General features: G+C 40.2%; 1 protein-coding gene across 3 annotated transcripts in view; it reads left to right on the top strand.

Moving 5' to 3' along the window:
• The window catches only part of LOC100695424 (uncharacterized), a 48,877-nt gene that overhangs the window by 12,895 nt on the left and 9,791 nt on the right, over positions 1 to 26,191 (top strand). Inside the window, exon 1 of one of the 3 annotated variants that reach the window (XM_025903195.1) lies at positions 19,195 to 22,795. The exons of the other annotated variants lie outside the window; for them this stretch is intronic. Within the exon in view, the coding sequence (XP_025758980.1) occupies positions 22,726 to 22,795 (70 nt within the window). The 5' untranslated portion in view covers positions 19,195 to 22,725. Of the gene's footprint in view, positions 1 to 19,194; positions 22,796 to 26,191 lie in introns of those variants that run through there. 3 annotated transcript variants of the gene reach the window in all.

Raw genomic sequence — 26,191 nt, 5'->3', positions numbered from 1 at the left:
CAGTGTTTCTGTACACTGTTGTGAAGCAACCCAGATGTTATTTAAGCTTTAAAATGGACTTTAGATTGTAGTAGTGCTTGGCAGTCTCCTCACTGATGGCCTTGTTTGCCTATTACCAATATCACAGAATTGATATGGAAATCTGAGCTCATTCCAGGAGGGTGAGATTGACATCGATGACAGAAGACCTTCCAATATTTGCCTTGTCTGTGCTCAAAAGCTTGCAGAATAATCGATCTCTTTCTACTGCACGTTAAGCAAAGTGATATGCAAATCTCTTGGCACTAATGTGAACTGCAACCAGGCATTATAGACTTAATTTTCACATTTCTCCATACACCCCTTTCACTGTCCAGTGCCCCAACCATGCAAATACTGGGCCAGTGGAAATTCTAGCTCATTTGTGGACTGCCTGAACCACCCAGCAGACCATGAAATGAGTTCATTTCACCACAGTGAAATGCAAATGGCTGGTTCTACAATAATATCGCACATGTCATAATCAGTTATGCATTTTGAAAAGGGAGGAAAGGTGTCGCTTATGTCACTTCCTCTCTATTGTTGCCCGTTTGAATGGACATTGTCCTCCAAGACAAATACATGAAAAGGTTTGGCGACATAAACACATATTGTGCTCAGTTCGTCCTCACTGGCTTTACATGGATTTTCATTTTGCTATCAAAGTCTAATGTGTAATTGCTACACTTTGCTTGTTCCACTCATTTCCTCTGTTCTAGTCCATTCAATATAATACATACAAATTTGTGATACTTTCTAACACACAGCCCATCATTGCCAGTGACTGCTGGGCTGTTTAATTTAGTCCATTTGACAATGAAATCTTTCTTTCCAACATCAGACAAGTGAGCAAACTGAGGATCAGATTACCTTTCACATTTCACAGCTTGTTTGGATATATTTTTATGTAGTAATGTTACCCACTTGTGTAAAATTTAACATGGAAAAAAAGCTATTTATGTCACATCCTGCTCACAGAGGAATATGAAATGTACCTAATTATTTTCACAGTGCAATAACCAGTTACTTGTAAATGAATTCATAACACGTAAAAGCCATTCTCATATGACGGGCACAGCTAGATGTCCAAATGTCCACCTATGAAGAGCCTTTCAGAACCAATAAAGGATCTTAATCGCTTCATTAATTATTACAGAATCAGTATAATGCCACCACACTGTAAAATGTAATTCTAGCTGTTTGTTATTTCAACATATTATTCTATATCAGTTTGACGATAGATGACTGAAGTTGTTGAGCACAGCAGGATTCAAAACTGCCTCACGTGACTGCTACCGAGGTGCATCATGGGGAATTGGCGGTTAACGACATGCTCACTTTACTTGGACGTTTTCTAATCGTCTTCTTTGGAATATGCTTTCAAGGTGAGTAACATTGGTTATAACTATAAGGAAAGAGAGCTACAAAAGTTGGAACATGTTTTGAATTTATGGCATGATGTGTGTTTTTCTCTTTTACCGAAATGTTTGCTTTAGCTAATGTAACTTTAGCCGACAAGGTCCAGCTTGTGTGTCATGACCAAACTTGACCTAATAAACTGACACATGGCCTTTTTTATGGGTTTAATGTGGCACTGACCAAATCACAAGTATTGTGCCGCTAGCTTTAAGGTTGTGCACTCAACCACTGTTGCGATATTAGCAAGCTAACTCAGCTAATTAATAAAGCTTATTTCATATTGTCTCTGTACTTGTGAATTTCTTTCACGTTCACAGGCTGTTGTATTTTGGTGGCAGTTCATTTTGGCAATATTTCCAATAACTGACTGGGTTCAAAAAGAACCTTTTGGCAGGACTCCGATGCTTGTTGTCATCTGTTTACCCCTATGTAATCACTTAAGTTGTTATTAACTGCTGCATGCTAAGCTGCAAGAGTGCACTGAGGACTGAGACAAAATATGGTCTACAAACCAGCATTATATTAGTTTTTATCAGATAGTCCTCCAGTGTGCTTATTTTTTGCTTTAATTCTATTGTGCAGTTATTTGTTACCCTGAAATGCTTTATGCTTAACAACAGCTCACTATTTTGACTTATTTTTGAACTCTTGTGATCAGTATGACCAGATTGTGTGAGTTTCCATACTAACTTTTTTTTTTTGCATAATTTACCTTTTAATTAAACTGCATTCTCTGTATTGTAACAAAACTAACATTGTTTATATGTCAGAAAATTAGCAAACATGAATAAATGGCGAAAACAATATAATTATAACATATATTTTTATTTTACTTATTTTAGGTCTGTGAAGCCAAACTTGATGCTGGGGATTTATTTTTGTCAGTGGAGTCAAATGGTAAGTTACAATTTGTGCATTTTGTCATACTGGAAACACCTCAGATTATATTGTAACTTAATAGCTCTGTAGAACAAATGATATAAAGATTGTAGTGTGAGGGTACTTCTTAAGAAGTAATATGGCACTATTGATGATCACATGCAGGTGGCATAAACTAAATATTCAGACGTGCTACCAACAAATGATTCATTAACAAAAGCAATGGAGCAGACTGTTTAGGTTCTTGTGGTTGTAATAACATCCATAACTGCAAGTTTGTCATTAATTTATTTTCACAGGTCTAGATGATCACGTCTGACTTTGTCATTTAAATGAGGTGGACTTGCAAACTTTGCGCTCTTTTGGGTAAATTGCTGTCCACTACATATACACAGAATGTGCACAGTATTTCAGATCTAAAAAGGGAGTATGTAATGGACTTGCTGGCTTTAATGTAAAAAGCCTGTTGTGTAACTTTAATGAGGCAGTTGGACTAAAACAGTATTGCTCATCAAGGTAAACATCTGAGGAATAAGGAAACTGTTACTTGTCCTTTTACTCAGTGTTCTTTTAATCGCACGTTTACTAAAGTTTTACATCACATAAGTCATTTTCACAATCATTCTACTTTAAAAGATTTCAAGACAGAGCTTATTGTTCTCTGAACTTCCTTGTTTGCTGAACGGCAGGTAAAGTGCATCTTTTTGTTTGTTTGCTTTTGTGTGTTTGTGTTTTCTCTAATGGGCCTCAGATGACTGTTTGCTTAAATTTGGGTCTCAAAGAATCTTTTTTTTATTCTGCCTGTACTCTCCACCCCTCTTCTTCTATTGCTCAGGTTGAAGCAGAATTTGCCCGTCTTACATCTGTTGACCTGAAAGGGTTCCTTTTTGCTGTGCTTGACCATTATGGAGAGGTTCGTGGAGCTGTACAAAATCAAGAGCGGCATAGGAGGGCTAACTAGGCTCATAAAATGCTTCAATGATGATGTAAGTGTTCAACTGCGAAATCTAATCCTTTGTTTAAGTTTTAGGTTATCCAGTTCAACTGATGAACTCATTGAAAGAAAGCTGATAAGTAAAGTCAGTCATCATATTTCACAACTGGACATTTAGTGTGGTAACTTTTACAGAATCTGTGTATATTGGTGGTAGGTTGGATATCATATTCTACTTGAATGTCCTGATAAGCCTGATTCAAAATCTCCAATGATAATCATATATTGATGGAATTATGCATCAAAAAGCTGTGAATTTGGAGCTGTCTACATGCTTCATAAACACTGTTTAAAAAATGTTTTTTTGTTTTTGACTTCTTTGACCAGAGCCCTACACAAAGGAAGAGGACAGAGGACCTCATTTTCTAAAGGAAGAGCCCTCACACACTTTCAAGACTGTGAAGGTTAGCATTGTTTCTTTTAGTAAATTTAATAATGACAGCACCACAGTGGATTTTAAATGAAACATGTGGCATCTATGAAACAATAGATGCCACATGATAACATGTGTACTTTTTCCTCACCAAATGTATTATTACAAGATCTTTGACACTGGATTTGGTCTGGGTTTCAGAGAAACTAACTGGCAAGCTAGCATTGATATTATTAGTGTCTTGTGTTTATTCATGTCTTCACCAGGGTCTTTGACATTTCGTTGCTGTACTGTTCACTTCAGCTTTACGTTTGATTTCTCACATTGTATATTGTAATGGCAGAGATATTAGGATATTTAAGGGGCTGCAGTGGCTGCTACAGCTGTGGGGGGCAATACTTTGGTGAAATGTCCTGGACCCTGGAAAAGAGACTGTGTAGACTGGGTAAGCAATTAAAGGTTACTGGCCGAGAGTCATTGGGCAGCTGGGTAAAGCTGGATGTTGATATTCAGTGCCAGTTATGCAACCTGTTCAGCCATGTCTATATGCTCTTTTTTCATGCTGTTAATATAGGGGGAAAAATAAACTTTAATCAATAAACTGATTAAAGAAGCATTGTCTATGGAGCCATAATCTGATCCTGTAGTGTAGCTGCAGTTTGCACATTTCATGTATTCTCAGCCAGATTTGGTTTAGAGCACAGCCAATATTTAGCATAAGTAGATTTAAATTGAAAATGTTGTTTGCATTCTGCATTTGAAGACATGCTCAGTTATTTATGAACATGGTCTTTGTTTAAAGCAAGAAATGGATTTGTAACATGGGGGTGCATATCTCATTCTGAAAAAACTTTAACAACTAATAAGTGTTACCCAAAGCCAATCACCATCATCCAAAGCATCAGTATGGCTCTTCTTTGGAAAGACATGAATTGTTAAGCACAAGGGATATTGTGTAATTGTAATTGTGTAATTTTATTTTATTTTTTTGTCTTTGAACCCTTTTATAGCCGACAGGTATTGAAGACACGTTTTCTAAGAGGATGAAAGTTGGCATTGCGATGGTGAAAGAAGAAGACATCATCGATGTGTTGGTTGTCCTTGAGGCGGCAGTAATCCTGTCTAATCTGAGGGATGTCTCAAGTGCCATTTCCATGCTGATGGGCCTTCTTTTTGCCCTCAACATACACTATCCAAAGGAACTTAAGGACATCTTTGAAGTCATTCAGAACGTCCTAATGAACATTGGTGGAAGGCAGTGCATCTCACTAGTGCATGGTCTAAGAAACAGACTCTTTACACTCTTTACATTCCAGATTAGACAATTACTCATTTGTTCATGGTTTAAGAAACTTATGTGAACAACAATATAACGGTGGACTCTGCAGATGCTTATCTCATGCAAGTCAGTAGTTTTTCCTTTGTTTTGCAATTGAGCAGACTCAAACTGATGTTTCTGAAATATCCATATTATCAAATGTTTCAGAAGCATGCACTCATTTTCAGAGATATTGGTTCTGTGGAATTTGTTGCAATTGTAAACGAAGACAAATACAAGAGTTTGATGTCTTAGTTGTTATAAACTGATCTTTACTGTCACTTATCAAAGGTTTTGTACTATTTTAATATTTCACGTTTTATGCTAACAGGTGTGACTGAGCACAATGAAGTTTAAAAAGTTTGCAAATGTAAAGAATAACTTTTCTAAAATAGCAAGTGTCCCGTTGATACATTACATTAATGCAGACTTTATGTTGTTACTTCACAAGAATCACTACTGCTCCTAGAGTATTGGTCAGAATTTAATCTTCACCCAAACTGGGCTCAAGACCAAGTTCAAATTTATTGTTTCACAGGGAGCAGCCTTTGAGTTTTGATGGATTGTGAGCCTGATGAGCTACGTCACTGATTTTTCTGTTTCTCAGATGACTAAGATGGCACAATAAATGGTGAATGTTGGGTGCTCATGAGTAATTGTCTTGTCATGTTCTTAAAACAAACTTTCTGCCTGAAATGATCAGATACACTTTAATGGAATCTGTGGGTTTTTATTTTTTTCTGTAAGCAACAGAAAATTAATTTGAAGAAATGTAGATATTTAAACCGGAGATCTAAGATGAACCTAACAGGTAGTTTTGCTGAAATGGATGTTAGAAAGCTAAAAAAAACAAAAAAAAAAAACAACTTAAGATGTTTAATACACATTTTTCTTTACATCCAGTCAATCAACTCTGATAATTAAAATGAAACTGATTTACAAGTTCACTCAGCTACCTTAAGGCTCAGTTAATTAATAAACTTAAATCAACTTAGCTAACAGGTTATGTTAGTTAAGCTAAAATAGATTCCTAAGTTAAAAGAACTACTAAAGTATTTGAATTAACTAAAAAACCCAAGTCAACTGAACTAGCACAAGAGTTTTAACAATAGATTATTTTAATTTAGCTGAAAGGGTTTTCCCAAGTAAAAATGACAATTAAAGGAGTTGAACTGACTAACAAATCTCAGTCAACTAAACTAAGACGAAAGTTTAGACAACATGTGATTTTTCATCAACATAACATTTGGTTGTGTTACAAGAACAAACTCTATTTCTTGACTTAACTTAAAATTTTAAGGCAGCCCTGTACCTGATATTTTTAAGTTGAAACAACAAGTTATATTTTACAGTGCAGTTGTGTTACTTTCCAGCCAATGACTCTTGCATGAAGGACTTTATTTTTTACAACTAGTAATTCAGGGGTTCATATTCTATACTTTATTTTCATATTTTTTTATTTAGTTTTGTAAAGAAATTTAAGAGACAAAATTAAATAATATGAAAGTGCTCTAACAGGTGAACACAGTGGAGCAGTGGTTAGTACTGCTGCTAAATTAAATGGTATTTAAACCCAAATTGTCACCTTTACATAATCATAATGTACCAATAATTAACACCAGAAATATAACCATTATGGAAGGCAAAAATTGTTTAACATCAGCATTGTAACATCAGAATAGAATATCTATGAATAGAAACCTGCACATTTTCATGGCCAACCACCTGCAGATGGAGAATAAACCAGCTGTACTCCATTTAAACATCCAAGGTATACTCTCAGTGACAGCTAAAAAATACAAACCCAAACAAGGCTGGAAGGCTGGAAATGGCGGAATACTGGAAGAGCATATAGGATAACAACGCAGCCCATACTGGCTGAAGAAGCTAACTACGCTCCATGAGCGTCTGGCACCACAAATGAAATAGCTGCTAATGGACCAGACACACCCAGAATGGCTAACCAAAATCCAGACAGTCCTGATCCCCAAGGATCTCCTGAAAGGACCGGTCCTAAACAACTATCTCCCTCAGTACCACACAGAAGCTGCTGTCAGGCATCAGATTTGGGCACAGAAAGGAATTTGCAGGAACACCAGAGGGGATGAAAGACCACCTACTGGTAGACAAAGCCATCACCCAAGACTCCAAGATCGCCTGGATTGACTATAGCCTATGACTCAGTGTCCCACATGTGGATCCTGGCATGCATACAAGATCCTTCATCAGGAATTCAATGGGGATGTAGCAAAAAACACTAGAGGCCAACTTCAATCCAACTGCACAAGTTGCCATCAAGTGCTACGTTTACCAAGGAGATGCTCTGTCCCAGTTGCTGTTCTGCATATGCCTACATCCCCTCAGTGAGATCATCAACAAGACTGGCTATGGATACCAGTCTATGTAATGGAGTAATCGTCAGCCACCTCCTCGACATAGATGACATCAAGCTGCACGCCGGGAGTGAACGAGACATTGATTCACTTATCCACACCACCAGGATATACAGCAATGACATTGGAATGTCATTCAGACTGGAGAAATGTAGTCGGATGGTAACAAACAAAAGTAAAGTAGTCAGAACTGAGGGGATTGTACTACTAGAAAGGAAAATTGCAGACAGCTACAAGTTAAGGGAAAGCTGCATGTACCTGAAAATCCCACAGGTAAATAGGAACAATGAAGAGGCCACTAGGAAAGGTGCAACCATCAAATACCTGCAGAGAGTAAGGCAAGTCCTAAGGAGTCAGCTTAATGGCAAGAAAAAGATCCAAGCAAACAATACCTACAACTTGCCTGTAATCAGATACCCCGCTGGGATAATGAGTTGGCCAAACGAAGAGAGTTAAGCCACTGACAGGCCCCTGCACAGTATGTACCGCTGGCACATAGAAGAAGTGGCTGAGATACAACAAAGATACCAGTGGCTGGACAAAGCTGGACTGAAAGACAGGACAGAGGAGCACAAGCTCTTAGCACAAGATCCATAGTGTTGGGTTTAAGTCTATCCTGCTGGTAAAGAAAACCTGTTACTGAAAGCAACTACACAGACACCAGTGTACATTTCACTTGCAAGGGGAGCGTTGGAGAGCAGTGCTGCGACTCGCCTGTCCAAGCAACTCCAACTCCTCTGCGTCCGCCTCACTCTTTTATTGACAACAGAGGTTACACATAATTCAGTTAACCACGTGACAGTTTTAAGGCAAGCATGTGTGTGTGAGCAATGTATGTGCCTGTCCATGTGTATGTGTGTGTGTGTTTCCAGCTATACCATACATACACATACGACCTTTCAATGAACTTAAATTGTGTGTATGAGGTATGCAGAAAAGCAGAAGTCTGGTTTCTAAATCTATAATGGAAATTATAATGTCAAGGCTGCTTCCGCTCATCTAATGATACACAAGTGCACGCAGACTTTTATCAGACCTAATAAGGATACTTTATCAGCATACAAATGATTATATATTTCTAAGCATAAATGATTATATGTTCCTAAACACAAATGACTATATCAAAAATATCAATTCCAACACACAGAGGCCAGGCTCTACCACACCAGGTGAGACCCCAGGTGCAGGCTGTGTAAAGATGCCCCTGAGACAATCCAGCACATAACAGCAGGGTGCAAGATGCTAGCAGGCAAGGCATACATGGAACGCCATAGCAGTATAGCCTGGAAGTCCTGAGGTCAAAATGCACTTGCATTTATCGTTCATGTATGGGCAATCCAAGTGTGCCAACTATTATTAATTCTCTCCATTTACATTTTCCAAATAAATTAACAGTGATAGCTTTGTCTGCCGCTAATCTTAGTCTATCGCCTTTGTGATTTATTTTAATACTCTGGTTCAAAAATTTGGCTCTGTGAATGGGAGACTCCAAATCCAGCAACTGGTACATGTCCCGCAAATAAGTGTCCAACCTGCAGTATTTATTTATTTAGTTATAGGCGGAAAAACTCCATGTGCTGACAGGTAGGAGAGAATTACCAGTTTTTAGTAGAGATGGACCGATCCGATATTACGTATCGGTATCGGTCCGATACTGACCTAAATTACTGGATCGGATATCGGCCAGAAATAAAAAAATGTAATCCGATCCATTAAATATCAAAAAAGCACCTCACAAAACTTGCGACACGGCGTAACTCGGCTCATAACCGTTGCACATCGGAGCAGTGTGCTCACCTGATAGAGCAGCTGTGTGTATTTGTAGCCTCGCTACCAAACCAGCATTTCATCACCGAGGAAGTTATCCCAGAGAGAAGTAAAGCAAGTGTGTAAGTTCATCTCTGAATGTTTGTAAAGCGTTCCCATGTTAAGCTTAACAACCGATATATGGAGCGACTGCCTCATCATCACCATTTTTACAAACATTCAACATTTTTTACAAATAAATAACTGCAAAGTGGGGTGTGCGTAATTATTCAGCCCCCTTTGGTCTGAGTGCAGTCAGGTGCCCATAGACATTGCCTGATGAGTGCTAATGACTAAATAGAGTGCACCTGTGTGTAATCTAATGTCAGTACAAATACAGCTGCTCTGTGATGGCCTCAGAGGTTGTCTAAGAGAATGTTGGGAGCAACAACACCATGAAGTCCAAAGAACACACCAGACAGGTCAGGGATAAAGTTATTGAGAAATTTAAAGCAGGTTTAGGCTACAAAAAGATTTCCCAAGCCTTGAACATCCCACGGAGCACTGTTCAAGCCATCATTCAGAAATGGAAGGAGTATGGCACAACTGTAAACCTACCAAGACAAGGCCGTCCACCTAAACTCACAGGCCGAACAAGGAGAGCGCTGATCAGAAATGCAGCCAAGAGGCCCATGGTGACTCTGGACGAGCTGCAGAGATCTACAGCTCAGGTGGGGAATCTGTCCATAGGACAACTATTAGTCGTGCACTGCACAAAGTTGGCCTTTATGGAAGAGTGGCAAGAAGAAAGCCATTGTTAACAGAAAACCATAAGAAGTCCCGTTTGCAGTTTGCCACAAGCCATGTGGGGGACACAGCAAACATGTGGAAGAAGGTGCTCTGGTCAGATGAGACCAAAATGCAAAACGCTATGTGTGGCGGAAAACTAACACTGCACATCACTCTGAACACACCATCCCCACTGTCAAATATGGTGGTGGCAGCATCATGCTCTGGGGGTGCTTCTCTTCAGCAGGGACAGGGAAGCTGGTCAGAGTTGATGGGAAGATGGATGGAGCCAAATACAGGGCAATCTTGGAAGAAAACCTCTTGGAGTCTACAAAAGACTTGAGACTGGGGCGGAGGTTCACCTTCCAGCAGGACAACCACCCTAAACATAAAGCCAGGGCAACAATGGAACGGTTTAAAACAAAACATATCCATGTGTTAGAATGGCCCAGTCAAAGTCCAGATCTAAATCCAATCCAGAATCTGTGGCAAGATCTGAAAACTGCTGTTCACAAACGCTGCCCATCTAATCTGACTGAGCTGGAGCTGTTTTGCAAAGAAGAATGGGCAAAGATTTCAGTCTGTAGATGTGCAAAGCTGGTAGAGACATACCCTAAAAGACTGGCAGCTGTAATTGCAGCAAAAGGTGGTTCTACAAAGTATTGACTCAGGGGGCTGAATAATTACGCACACCCCACTTTGCAGTTATTTATTTGTAAAAAATGTTTGGAATCATGTATGATTTTCATTCCACTTCTCACGTGTACACCACTTTGTATTGGTCTTTCACCTGGAATTCCAATAACACTGATTCATGTTTGTGGCTGTAATGTGACAAAATGTGGAAAAGTTCAAGGGGGGCGAATACTTTTGCACGCCACTGTACAACTGGTAAAAGAAGTACTGAACACATCACCAATTATTTTATAATAATCCATCTATGCAAAGAAATCAAAACACTGAAATTATGTTATGTATGTTAATGAAAAATGACACAGAGAAAAAGTATTCAAGACATGAATAAAGGTGGTGGCGTAAAAAATCACGACATAATGCACTCAGCTGTCATGGCCTATATACACACCCAGCACACAGGACTTCATTCCTGAAGCAAAAGCATGTTGAAGTGCTTTTAATGTCTGCTGAACAACATTTAGACAAGCCTGTGTAATACTGAGATCTGCAGGTGCGCATTCGCTGTCAAAATAAAAGACGCGCACCAGATAAGAAGTTGCAATGCGCGTTTGCTTACATATAAAAGGCACTGTTTTTGTCCACTTGAGTGGGATTTTCACAGCATATTCTGCACCACATCTCTGTGTGTTCATCATTTGTTTGAAGCCAGCTCACCTCCTGCAACCAATTTTCTGAGAATGCGCACTTCTTTTGCGGTTCGGACTCCTTCTGACATTTCTTTGGAGGTGGAGGAACAGCAAAGTAATTGCTTAAAGGAGCTTCTTCGACATCTTTAAGAGTTCTAAACAAATGTCTGTCCTCCTCCAGAAAATCTTATGTACGCAAACGCGTGTTGCAACTTCTTATCTGGTGCGCGTCTTTTATTGTGACAGCGAATGCGCACCTGCGGACCACTTATATGCACCCCTGGCCATAATGCAGTCTATGTGTGGAAGTTAAAAGGCACTGCGCCCCGAAAACTCATACCAACAGTGAAGTGCTAATATCGTGGTGTGGGGCTGTTTTACAGCATATGGCACGCTTCATATAATTGAAGGAAGGATGAATGAAAAAATGCACCAAGATATTCTTTAAGTATTTATTAAGTATTAAATGAATTTCAGTAAGCATGTCCAACTTTCCCTGTGTCATTTCACATTATTATACATAATTTATGGTCATCTTTGCATGCATGGATTGGATGGGTTGTTATTAAAATCTGGTTAGAATTTCATGTCAATAGCACCTTAAGAATTATTTTTACTTGGAAAAATTGCCATAATTCTTTCTGCACAGTGGTCATTGTAGATATACAAGCCACAGTACTGAAGTGTCTGTGAAGGTTCTCAGTCATCAAGGTCATCATAGTCTAAGGAGCTTGGAAAGAAAAGCGTCTGGACTTCTTTAAGTTTCCTTGAAGACATTTCATCCGAGAAGCTTCTACAGTTCTAAGTGCAACTGGTGGAAAGTCCCTGATTTTAAACCCTATGGGAGTGTCAAAGAAAACTCAACAACGTGGTGTATGCTGTACAGTGTAATGAGGAGTGCTCAGACCTCTGCATTGGAGAGACCAAACAGCCACTTCATAAACGCATGGCACAACATAGAAGAGCCACCTCCACAGGACAAGACTCGGCTGTCCATCTGCATCTAAAGGTCAAAGGTCACTCTTTCAAGGATGCCAATGTTCACATTTTGGACAAAGATGGTTTGAAAGAGGAATGAAAGAAGCCATTTATGTCCACTGTGAACGACCATCTTTGAACAGAGGGCGTGGCTGAAAACACCAACTGTCTGCCATCTATAATCCAGTTTTAGACCCTTCCCAAACGCCTTAACACCCACTCACATTCTGGGCCATCTGACCTCAGGAAATCACATGATAGGGTGGGGCTATTTCTCACAGAGGGTTCACCCAAAACCTTGGTTGATGTGACCTACACCCGTGTGTGATTAGGTAGAGGATCAACCCTCTTGGGGGGACACTCCCATAGACTCTCCACCAATTGCTCTAAGAACTGAAGAAGCTTCTCGGATGAACACTTAAAGAAGTCCAGACACTTTTCTTTCCAAGCTCCTTAGACAGCACTCAAGTAAATAAAATGTAGTAGTAACTCGTTATCTATGCCCCAAAATTGATTCTGTATATCTGAATGTCATGGCAGAAACGTTTTGTCACTCATCCATGTGACTTCTTCAGTCTCAGCTGACTGCAGGTTTCCAACCTTATAAACAGTACAAGGTTGGGGAAACCTTATCTATGGTAATCTTTAATCTTTAATCTTGAACACATGTACGAATTGTGTGAGACAATAGCACCTGCTTCACAGCATGGAGAATTGACCCACATTGTTACAGTGCTTCAAACAACTGTGATAGCTTTTAGTCAAAGGTGTAGCAATAATAATGAGGTGACATTCACAGAAATTCGAGGTTTCACATAATTTCAAGATCTTGTTTTAAAACTGATCAGTTCATTCACAAAAAAAAGTCACAACAAGAGAGCAAAGGACCAGGCTTGGACTTGGATATGTCTTCTGGAGTGCTGCCATAGCCCCATAGCTGACTGTCTGTTATCTGCTGCACTGCACATCATGTCAGTGCAAAGTAGCCCTTTAGATAGGCACTATCTATGACAAGCACTTGGTGGAAGTGATAAAGCTCCTTGCTTCTCCATTTTCCCAGATAGGAAACATTATTTGTGTCTACATGGACTTTTTAACTTTTTCTTCCACAGGAAACTGCAAAATGTGCTTTGTCCTCAATAACTTTGTCCTGCTGGGAAGCAAAAAATTAAACTGCTGCACCTGACAACACAAAAAATTGCATTAAAATGGCATTAGCTAATACTTTGTGGTTATGAACCTTGTTTCAACAGCGGTTTTTTGTGAAAAGGTTGTCATAAAGTGCAGATGCTCTACACCAAACAGCACACAGACACAGTGAAAGACTGGATCCATGGAACATGGAGCGTTTGTCTGTTTTAAACTGTTCATTTTTTTTTTTTTTTTGATGTAGTGAGTTAACCAAAATGGCGCTAGTGTGTACGGCTGGCCGTCTTTGGCTCCGTTTTCCTGAGTGTTGCTTACTTTTTGCCTTTTTATTTTCTATATGCTTTCCTGATGCTACTGCTCTAATTGCCTGTGATCGACAAACTCTTTTAAATCTTCGACCTTTGAATCACCAAAAGCCGGATCTATATTGGAACTTAGGGAATTTTTCCCAGTCTCATACCTCCGCCTGCACATACTACCTGCCTTTTCTTCCACCACACAAGAAACGACATAGGAAACGGGGTAAACGGAGTGGTATTCGTGTTCGTATTAAGGCCTATCTAAAAGCGCATGAAGTTATTAATTACCACTCCATCATGGATATCTTGTGGGCCCTCCCAGTGTACTTTCAGACTGTGTAGTCATCGATGGATCCGCTATGCTGGACAGCAAGCTCACTCAGTCTTACTGGTTGAGTTCCCACCTGTATGGAACTGGAAGCGGGTCTCTGGAAGAGGTGTGGATTATAGCAATTTACGCCGGCTGAGACCTGCTCCTAGTAGCGTCAATGTGACTCCAGATGGCTCTGCTAAACTCTAGGTCACTGGCGAACAAGTCCTTCGTTGTAAACAACTTTTTTCTCTCGTCAAGGCTGGACCTCCTGTTCCTAACGGAGACCTGGATTCGCCCCGGTGAGTCCTCTTCATTTTCGGAACGTCTTCCCCTGGATTGTGCATTCTTTAACTCTCCTAGGACCATGGGCAGGGGTGGAGGGCTAGCCTCAGTTTTTAGAAGTAAACTCCGAGTGCAGCAATTGCCTCCTGCCTTGTATTCCAGCTTCAAAGTACAACTAAGGGAGCTGACTGGCTCCCCCCACACTCTCTGTGCAGTGGTGTATCAACCTCCGAAACTCAACAAGGATTTTATCCATGAATTTGCTGATCTTTTAGGATTTCTTTTTTAAAATTATGATCGTGTTCTTATTTCTGGTGATTTTAACATTCACATATGTTGTGAGGCGGACCTACTGGCTAAGGACTTCCTTGCCCTTATTGACTCTTTTAATCTTACTCAGTGGGTAAGAAAACCAACCCACATTAAAGGCCATGCGCTTGACTTGGTTTTGTCATATAGACTGGATATTTACATCATGGACATTAATGATGCTGGGATTTAAGACCATTTCCCGGTCATGTTTGATGTTGAGTTATGCACTCTTAGACGTGAATGTCGTGGAGCAGAGAGGAGATGGATAAAAGATAAACTTCAGGTGTCCCTTGACATTCTGCATACGAGCTGATCTAAATTTAGAAGGCTGCCAAAATGGCAAAAGCTTCTTTTTTGTCGAACATCATTGCAGCAAATAGTTACAATCCTCGAGTTCTGTTTAAAATCTGTAACTCAGTGATTAATCCTTGCTGTGATGTTTCGAGGGAGGCTTTCCCAGCTCTCAGCAAACATTTCTAAATCATTTTATAGATAAAATCTCAGTGTTAAGGGCCCCTCATTTTCCGGCAGTAAATCAAGCCCCAGTTTCCGAATGTTCAGCAGCTTTCCAACAGTTTGAACCTGTGTCATTCTCAACTTTAAAGGAAATAATTAAAAACCTGAGCAGCTCAAATTCTTTGCATGACATTATTCCCTCTCGTATCATTGAGGATGCTTTGAATACAATTGGGTCCTGGATCTTACTTTTAATGAACTCATCATTGTTATCTCACTGTGTTCCAACTGTCTTTAAACATGCAGTTGTGCAACCTGTTATTAAGAAAAGCAGCCTTGATCATAATGTTCTCGCAAATTACAGGCCAATTTCTAAACTCCCTTTTATGTCAAAAATTTTAGAGAAAATAGTGCTTCAGCAACTACAGACCCATTTAGAGATAAACAGTATCAGTTATAAATTCCAGTCCGGATTTAAACCGCGTCACAGTACTGAAACTGCCCTACTAAGAGTTTTCAATGACCTCCTTCTAATCGCTGACTCTGGGCGCTCTGCGGTCTTAGTTCTATTAGATCTGACTTCAGCCTTTGATACAGTTGACCCTAAAATTCTTTTGGCAAGGTTAGAACATGTAGTTGGCCTTAAAGGAAATGTTCTTTCATGGTTTAAATCATATTTTTCTGAGAGGTCATTCTCTGTCAGGATGGGAAAATATTCCTCTTCTTCTGCCCCTTTTCGCTGTGGTGTGCCTCAAGGCTCGGTGCTGGGTCCTGTGTTGTTCTCCCTGTATATGTTGCCCTTGGACTCCGTTTTTGAAAAACATAATGTCTCTTTTCATTGCTATGGTGATGATATTCAAATCTACCTCCACTTGACTGGGGATGTTTCATCTTCACTACGTCCTCTGTTTGATTGTTTGAGGGATGTCAGTAGTAATATACCTACAGCATTTTTTGCCCCCCCCCTCCGCATTCCCCCACCCGCATCCCCTCACCCCCTCCCCTATCCCTCTGCGCGTTCATGTGAGTGCGTGTGCGCGTGAACGGACTTTTGTACATGCTTGTGAGTTCGGGGGTCATATGAGTTTACATGTGTTTAATAGCGTTTTATTTAATGAAACCATTATGTGTTTTAATTAAGCTGTTTTAAAGGATTGTATAGGTCTCAGAGCTCTGTTATTTAGACATAGATGATTTAATTTAACTAGTTTAGGAGCATTTTGCTTTTTCTTTAGTGCTTCGAACAGTCACAGGAGCAAATAGTTTTTAAACAGAAAGTTTTTTTCACCTTCTAAAAAACACATATTCACACATAGCCACACTATCACTGTAACAACCCCCAATGTTCCTTTAATGCAGACAGTCCCATAATTATCTACTAGTCACAAACACACATAGATGATTTAACTGTTTTAGGAGCATTTTGCTTTTTCTTTAGTGCTCTGAAACACACAGGGGGTAATAGTTTCAAACAGAATACCACAAACAGCAGGTATTCCTTTAGAAATAAACTCTGATACTTCTAAAACTTCAGATTCTTAATTCTGCAACAGTTAGACAGAGGGGGGTTACAGTTAGACCCCTACAGTCAGCAGAAGAGGTCATCCTTATCAAGAGCATCTCAACTGTACTTCCATAGTTTTCATCACAAACAGTGTCCTTTATCTTATCATGTCAGAGGTCAACTGAAACCAGGTCCAACAGAGCCACCAAAGGTTTTTCACCTTTCTTCTTTACATCCTACCCTTTTTTATCTCTACATCTCAGAGGTCAACTGAAACAAGACCCACCTATATAAAAACACCCTAATCAGACACCCTGTATTTTTCCTCACTACTTTACATCGGCCCTTGAGAGCATAACACTTCGTTCATCAGCACGAGCATTTTACTTTTAATTTAACTAGTTTAGGAGCATTTTACTTTTCTTTAGCGCTTTGAAACTGTCACGGTCCTGAGCCTGCCGACTCAGTGTTTTGTGTTTCCTTATGCTTTTGTTCATTCCGAGTATGTATTCTGTTGTGATTTGCCATTTGTTAGGTTTCTGTTCTTTGCCTGCCTGCCCCCACTTCTCTGTGTTCCCTCCGTCTGTCCATGGTGTCACACTGTCTGTTTGTGAATCTGTCTGTTTAGTTCAGTGTCTTGTCTGGTTCTGTGTCTAAGTTTCCTGTTTTATTATGAAGGTCTCCGTCTGTTGTGAGTGTGTTCAGTTTACGTTTCCCCTGTCCCGTCAGCTCTGATTTCTCCCAGCTGTGTTGCCCTCCTGTTTCTCATTCCCTGATTACTGGTGTGTGTATTTAAGCCCTGTGTGTTCTCCTGCCTGTTGCCGGTTCGTCTGTGTTCCTCGGTGTCATGTTCCTCGTCTGCGTCTCTCTGCCTCTCACCCCTTTTGGTATCTTCTCAGGTTTGTTATTTAGTTTTCCCAGTTTAGGTTTCTGTAGTTATTGTCCTCCTGTTTTGCCACCACTCCACTTTGTAAATAAACGTCACTAGCATTATCATCCACTGCTTGCATTTTGGGTCCTTTCTCCCACCAACACCACACGGCTCGCCTCGGCAGCCGTGACAGAAACACACAGAGGCTAATAGTTTCAAACAGAGTGTCACAAATAACATGTATTCCTTTAGAAATAAACTGTGATACTTCTAAAAAACACATATTCACACCTAGCCACACTAGCACTGTATCAACCCCCAATGTTCCTTTAATGCAACAAGTTGTCAAATCTTCCTCTTGACATTTGCGCATCAGATTCTATTCAATCTTTTAAATCACATCTAAAAACGTACTTGTTTAACCTGGCGTTTAAGGCTAATTAGTGTGATTTTCATCTGGCTCTGCATTTATATTATGTAATTATTTTATATCTGTAATTTATATTTTATATTGTGATTTTATCTGTATCATGGTTTTACTGGAAAGCACTTTGGTGTACTTTGGTCTCTAAATGTGCTATTCAAATAAAATTGATATGATATGATTTAAAACTCCATCATCACATATGTCTGGATTTTTCCTAAAATGGCTTTTTTGATCATGTCCTGAATTTTGGCTTGTGTGGGATAAAACTGTAGCCAGTTCAAAATGTAATTAGCCATTCAGTCAGTCTCAAAATGAGCACTCTGTTTGTTAAAGTAACTAATATCACACATTACTCATTACATTCATTTTTACATTTTTACTTACGCTCTATGACACATGCATACAGGGCTTTGGGGGTGGGAACACTGAATGGCGTCTGGAGGACAGTCTGTTTATTCAACCTCACCTCTGGTGTTTATGGCCACTCCTCAATTTTAAATACATGTAGCGTTCTTGAGAAGGGGCAGGCTAGCACCAGCCGTTGTCTGACAGAAGGTCATTGGCACTATGCCCCTCACCCTGTTTTGCACTTTAGAACAGCACGCATCAACACCACATATTAGTGGACAGAGTGAGGCATGGAGGAGGCTCTTACACCTCCGTTCTCTGTTCGCTCTCTGGGGCAGGGGGCCAGGAGGAAGAGCTGGCCATGTGGTAGGGTCTGGGCTGGTGGGCCTCCCTGCTGCTGTGGGTCTGCTTGTTTCCACCTCAGAGTAAAGGGGACCATCTCCTGAGTCTGGGGGCAGATTCCCCTTCAAGGGGTGCTGTAGAGTATGTTTGAGGAGTGTGAGTGTGTGTAATGTGCTCAGTACTGTGTGTTTCCATGTTGGGCGAGTGCTGAGTATTTGCATATGTGTGCATGAGGGTGGGAATGCATGTTTGTGTCTGTGTGTGCCTGTTTGTTTTTCCACTCAATAAAAGTTAACGTGAGGGTTAGGGACAAATGCAATCGCATGGCAGGATGTTGTAAACGGACCAAACTTCAGTCAGGAGAACAACTGAGATAATCCATCCACAATACGAGGTTAGTCATTAATGTACTGCTGCATGGGCTGGGCTGTAGTTACAGTGTAAGGGTTTAAAAACTGAGCTTTAAAATGAACAGTGGTAATAAAAACCGAGAGAGGCCGACAGTGATCACTGACTGTTTTTAGGGGCTTGTTGAGATTAAATAGAACAAGATACAAAACATTAAAACATGTTAAAAACACAACAGCCTTAGTGAACACAGAGTAGTTTGGGCCCGGAAGAAGGGTTCATACGTCATCACTTAAAGACTTGGTATATATGTTAGGATAAAAAAAAGAAAGGTTCTGGCCAATTTGGGTCCAAAAATGTGTGTTTGGGTTGGGTATAAAGCAAGGACTCTTGGAAAAAATAAGTAAAATTAATTTTCATAAGTTACCAAACCATAATGTTCTGCTTTCATTTTAATTCAATTATATAGGATTTTTAGTTTTGTGGTTTTTGGTGTTTTTTACTTTAAAATGTGTTTCCCCCCAGATCTAGCAAAATCAGACTTCCATTATGAAGTGAAGTTATGTAGGAAAACATACCATGTGCAGATCAGAGGCAAAGCAAATGTAACTGGGACGTGCTGCTTGTGTTCTTCTGTTTACTATCAAACACCCACATAAATACTGTGACTGCTATTGCTTTTGAACATTTGGTAGAAAGTGTTGATACATTTGTTCTCTCTCCTCTGCATTCCCTCTTAAAATGCAATTTTGATGTGTTGAGACCCACAGGCTGAAAATGACTTCCACTCCAGCTCCGATACTTCATACTGTTTTCTTGCTCACTGTTTTTGTTGTTTTTGTTTTTTACACAGTTCTTTCTCTGAATGTCCAGTGATCATTTTTCTTTGGCTTTTTTTTTCTACCTTTGCTGTGTTGTGAGATACGTATTAAGTCAAATTCAGCTATAGTTGTTACATTTTGTATGGTGATGCACTGTGCTGACAGTGTTGGACAGTGTTTTTTTTTCCTCATCTTCTTTTCTCTGTCTTTCATAAGCAATTTTGTAGCCCTTCGCTATTGAGAAAAAGCAGATACTGAAGCAGGCACTCTCGAAATTTGTAAAGGCATGCCTATTCAAATATGATTTAGTGGTATTTTCTAGCAGGGACTAGCAGGATCCTAAAGACCTCTTTTCTAACTAATGAAAACAAACAGCATTCCTGGCAATCTCTAATATCACCTGTTCAGCCAGCCAGTTTGCTCTCAGCTCACATCATACCAACTATCAGACTAGTGTTCACGTGTTCATGGGTTGTCATTTTTCAGTGTCTTCATAGTTTAGTGGTTATACATTCGCCTAACTTGAACATACCTGATTAAAGGCCAGGAGGACATATAAAGGAAGAGGAAGAGGAGTAGAAGAAAAAAAATCTGCCAAATCAATCCTGTGGATCTGCTGTGGGACCCCTTGTACTGTTGTGGATTTTATTATGACATATATACCTGTATACACTAGACATGTAATCATATTTACTCACGTAAATTCTGTGTAATCATATATACTCATATATGCTATGCCCACTCACAATGGAGTATTTTATAAAGTGGAGTCACTGTGTTAAGCATTTAACCTGAATGTTCAAATCACACGGCCCACATATTTAGGTCAAATATATCTAGCATCATATTTATGAAAAGGTTTGAGCCACTTGTTGTAGGAACACATGTTGATCAATACTGTTTGAAATTGTAGTAATTAAGATCAATAAGTAACTTTTGATTGTGTTATAGCCAACGGTGACTAGTCCAACATAGGGTTAATGCAGCTTGCCACTGCTAAAGTATGCACATAGGATCCTTTCTCAGCGTTCATCTTTGTTTATCTGTACCATCCCACGGTGAGTACAGCCCTTTCAATGCCTGTATAGTAAACAAACCTGGCCCTGCTGGGCATGCCCCTGAGATTCTGGTCCATGCCTCAATCACCTGAAGGAGAGAAAAACCCTTACTTAGCATAGATAGTCGTTTATGTCTGGCATGCGCACCCAACAAAATTGTCAAATTGATTAACTGTTAATTGCCGCTTTGCAGACTTTCTGACTCACTTTGGCCATAAAACTGACAAAGGGACTCGATTCAGTGATGGATGTAAGACTGGTTCTCGAGAAGTTATGGGGTAGGGTCAGAAAGTATGTATTATAGGTGGAAGATGAAAAGAAAGAACAAAGGATGAAGGTTATACCCAATGGCAGGAGGGGGGATCACTGTCCCTATATAACACGAGTTGGATTTGCATTGGGTAGCTTGTGTCTGCTGTTGTTTGTTTTGTGTTAGTTTCTAATCTGCATGTGCTCACGGCGAACGCCCTGGGGGAGCTTTTGCTTTTTCCTTTGTTTTGCTGAACGTGATTGTTCAATAAAATAACTGACATAGAGCTCTGCTCTTCTCCTGTGATTTTTGTGTTTTTGATTTTAATTGGTATCTGGATGCAGAAATCAACTTCCTTCTAACCTGAGTGGTGGTTGAACTATCTCTTAAATTTTCAACTCAACAGTACATAAGGAAGCAGCCAAAAGAAAGAAGCTACTGTACTGTAATCAAGCTCTTGTGCTGTCTACACTGTACTTTGGACTGGTCGAGTTGTTTTGTTACCTATGCCCAAATTAAGGGCAACATAAATCTTGAAATAGTGCCCCTACACCTCCATCTGTTCAGCATTCTTGGGTGGACTTTATATACTGCTTTACCTGACAAGATGCTGATGATTCTGAGCCACTAACTGAATCACTAACTTATCCATTCAAAAATGTATACTAATTGGTACTCATTATATTCAAATGAGTCCTGGCCAGTTAGTACAGTCATGGTAAAAAGAAAAAACACGCTCTTTCAGTTCTTCGGTGTCCTTAGCATTTACAATCCTTTAAATGCAACATTAGATTAACTAAAAACATGAGCTATTACTCATTGTAACAACTCGATCTTTTTCTTTTTCAACCATTCTGTAGATTTTCTGCAATCCTTAGATCACTGCCTGTTAAATGGCACAGTTTTGGCCAGGATTTAGCTCTTGGAAAGATATCCTTACACCTGACTCTAGAATTCTTCACTATACAGCAGAGTTTATAGTCAACTCAATGAATGCAAGGTGCCCAGGTTCTGTGGCTTCAAAGCAAATCATCAGGTACCAGGTGTTTGTGCTGATATGCTGTATTTTGTGTTCTCCATACACGTTGTTGCACGTTACAGCTGTTACGCCCCTAGTCTAGGCGTGTAGAGATGTACATAAGGTTGGAGGAGAGAGAGACAAGTACCCGCCCTGATTCCCAAGCCAAACATCCGAAACCGGTTGTGAGTAAAACAAAGGTGATTTTATTGAAGGTCAGGAAGCATAGCTCCAGGGTGAACCCAGGCCAAAATAATAAACAAAACCAACTAAGACCCACCAGAGAAAACTAACTAAACCCTAAGAAAGAAACGAAACAAACAAATAACAATCCTAACCGTCGCTCCCTAGCTCCGAAAAGAAAACTGTTCAAAAGAAAAAGGCGGCTCACCCCTTCCGCTTCAGCCTATGCGTGCCTAAGCCCTAAGTTGGAACACCAGTGGCGGCTCTCACAGAGCACGCTCACACAAATACACAGAAAAGTATAGGTTGGAAACCAGGGCCAGGTCCGCGTCTGCTGTCAAACCGCTCGCTTGCTTCTCTCTCTCTCGCGGCAGCTGTCAGAGCGGCTTTTTGAATGCAGTCACATGTTCCATGGTCCAATCAGCTGCTCACTACTCTTCATTAGGGGAGGGACCTGCAAAGAGTCTTAAGCACAGTAAAGGGACAGATAACAAAACAGCCCACACAGAGTTCTTATGGCCACAGCCGTAACAGCAGCCCAGACATCTTCACTTTGGTCTCATCTGTCCAAAGGACATTTGCTCAGTAAGTCTTGTGATTTATTTAAATGCAAGTTTTAAATCCTAAGCTTTGCTGTCATGTCATTTTTAGAGACAAGAGGCTTCCTTCTGACAACCCTTCTGTCAAGAGATTTATTCTAAAAGACACTTCTTCAGCTGAGAGTCTAAGAGTGAAGACACACACACTGCAGTTTTTACTTGCAAGGGCGATCACAGAACGCTCACACCAGAGTGGGGACCTGTGATGTGCGCTCTGTTCTTGCACTTGTCTTTATTTATACACAAGAAAAATAATACAATAATGCGTACATTTGTTTAGTGGAATGTTGATACGTGAGCATGTGCGTATGTGAATGTGTGTGTGTGTGTGTGTGTGTGTGTGTGTGTGTGTGTGTGTGTGAAGCAGCTCCTTTTCCTTGTAGGGAGTCAGAACTGCTTGTTCAGCTCTGTACTATTGCTGTGAGAACTGATAAAAGAGAACAAGTAACAACAGTCTAAGTCATCAAAAAGGTTATTATGCAGTATTCTATCATATTTAAACATATCATTAAAAGCTTATACTGACTACTAAGTACAATTTTCCATTGACACCGTCAAACAAGTACTTGTCCAGCTTGAGTGCTTGTCTTTGGAAATCAAGAAGCAGAAATGAGTAGCGGCAGAGGCAAAGGATACACAATGGAAGGTTAGAAATGAAGAATGCTGCCCCAATTTCTGCCCCAGGAGCAGCGAACATAACAGGAGTGATGTTTTTTAAGTGGCAGCTAATTCTAAATGCAGCATTTCTATCTGCTCAACAACATCAGAAAACAAATAGTTTGTACGCAGTTTGTCACACAGTGTGTTTCTAGCTAAAGGTCCTGTATTACACAGGGAGAGAATGAGAGCTAACTTCACTCAGAGATGGAGAAAGATAAGAAAGACAGGACAGGAGAGGAAGAAGGTAAGGAACAAAGTCATATTTTAAGATCAGCACTATTCAGTGGAATTTGATAAGCTTAAAATTTTAAGCTTACATGTATGTCCTTGTGTTATTAAATAATAATTTCCATAATTTCGTTGTATATTTAAGACAATAAATGGCTTTTCTATTCTATTGTAAATCAGGCATTGAGTCTGTACATGTGTTTTTTCATATTTTGAAACATGTTACAAAACAAACTAAGGTAGACTAACTGTGTTTTTTAAAGGTTGCATGAAAATATTCTGCAGGTTAGTGCAGGATAAAGAGGTTAGTTTGCTGTACTGTGATGGATTTTAAGTAAAGAACAGTGTGTGTGACTGGTGCACAGTGGCTGTCTAGTATAAAGTTAGTATAAAGAGTATACTGTCAGTGTAGAGAATAGAAATCAGTCAGGACAACAACTTGTGTATAAATCAGCCAGTACATTAAGAAAGTCTGCTGGAGCTCTCAATCTACTGATATTATTTTATCATTACATTAATATAGCACAAGGTTCAGTTAGCTTTGCACAAAAATAGTACAATAATAATAATAGTGATAGTGAGGATGGTGGTGTTATCTGATCATGGAGATAGTGCCGTGACAAAATCCAATGTGATATGCGACCATGGTCACTTGGGGATGGGCAGTGGTTGAAGCAGGCCTGGTGGGGAACTTGGTACCTTATTATTTGCACACACAGGGCAGGCCGTGACATACTCCTGAACATCCTTAACAAGAGACGGCCACCAAAACAGACATTGGAGGAAGTTTATAATTGAACTTGACTGTGTGAGCCCAGTGGATGACTTTTCCTCGAACTGTTGTGGGGACGTACAGTTGACCGGTAGGCCCCGAACCGGGGTCAGGTTCTTGTTGTTGGGCTTCCCTGATCAGCCTTTCTATCTCCCATGTCAGCAAGCCTATGATGGATGTAGGAGGGAGAATGGGCTTCTCCTTTTCTTCAGCTTTCATATCTGGTACAAACTGGCAAGAGAGGGCAGTTCCACGATCCCAGCCTGTAAGTTATGGTGAGGTTAAATCCGGTTAAGAATAAGGCCCACCTGGCTTTCCGGGCGTTGAGGCGCTTGGCCGCCTGAAGGTATGCCAAAATTCTTTGGTCGGTCTAGACCAGCACCGGGTGCTCCCCTCTAGCCAATGTCGCCTGTGGAAGCAGATTTCTTTTCAGTTGTATTAATCACATATTTAATCATATCACATTAGTAATAGTAATTTCACTTTCTCACAGTAACGCCATTTTAATGGGAGCCGCTAAACAGATAGTGGGACTCCTTCCCTTATCAGGGATGTAAATCCTTAGGTGACGGCTAAGCAGAAAACAATGTCATAATTCTCTCTGTGAGGGAGGAGGTATAGCCGCCTCGTGAGATGGGCCAACATGTGAGAGTTGTGTAATGTTCTCTGTTTGGGGAGGTATAAAAGAGTTCAGGGCGGTGTCCATCCTCAGAAAATTGTTTGGTGTTTGATCTGAACGTTTTCTCCACATTGCAATGTGTTAATCAAACCACTTCAAATCGAGCTCACTGGGTGTGTTGCAGGTTATTGTTAAAATTTCCATAACACGCCACTCCTCCACAGCCAACTTTATGGCCAGAAGCTCCTAATCGCCCACATCATAGTTCCATTCTGTCTGGGAGAGATGCTGGGAGAAGAAAGCAAAGGGGTGTAATTTACCTTCTGCTTGTTGTGAGAGGATAGCTACCATGCCTGAATCCAAGGCATCGACCTCCACCACAAACGGTCAACTCTGGTGCACCTGGACCAGAATGCTGCTTCAGCCAATCAAAGCCTGTTGGGCAGAGGGAGACCAGTGGAAAACCAGTTTGGGGGAGGTGAGTTGAGTGAGGGGGGTACCCCTTACCAAAATCTCTTTGGTAAGGGGGTACCCCTTACCGTAGATAGAAATTGATGAATCCCAGGAATCTCTGGAGCTCCTTCCGGTTTTTGGGCTGAAAAAGTCTGTACGTGGAACTCCCATTTTCCCCCCTCCGCAAACAGATGATAATCACATGTTGGTAACTGGCCTCCTTGTCTCTCGTTTGGTCCAAATCCTTGCACCAGCCTCCAGGTCCCCATGACAGTTCCAGCTTTAAGTAGACAACCTAATGGCCGATGAACAGCAGGTTAGTCAGAACAGCTGACTGCTGATAGGTGACCAGCCAACACGAAGGCACAACAACAAAGAGCGAGAGCAAGGAAAAAACAAAAGGAGAGAAAGGTGGGACAGCACGAGCGACTCTGGGACAATAACACTACTAGTAAAGTTTTAATTACATTTTTTAATTTTTGTTATTGCAGTGTTTGGCATAATTTATAGGAAATTTCAATGTTTTTATGCATGCAAATATTTTTCATTGTATATAAAAAGCCTCAAGTTATGTATTATAACAAACATCTTTGTTATTTTACAACTTCATTATGATTATAACAAATATTGTATATTTGTTTTGTACCTAA

The sequence above is a fragment of the Oreochromis niloticus genome, linkage group LG23, assembly GCF_001858045.2.
Source record: "Oreochromis niloticus isolate F11D_XX linkage group LG23, O_niloticus_UMD_NMBU, whole genome shotgun sequence".
Classification (NCBI taxonomy): domain Eukaryota; kingdom Metazoa; phylum Chordata; class Actinopteri; order Cichliformes; family Cichlidae; genus Oreochromis; species Oreochromis niloticus.
The sequence above is the reverse complement of the archived record's forward strand: the minus strand, read 5'-3'. Positions and strand labels throughout refer to the sequence as shown.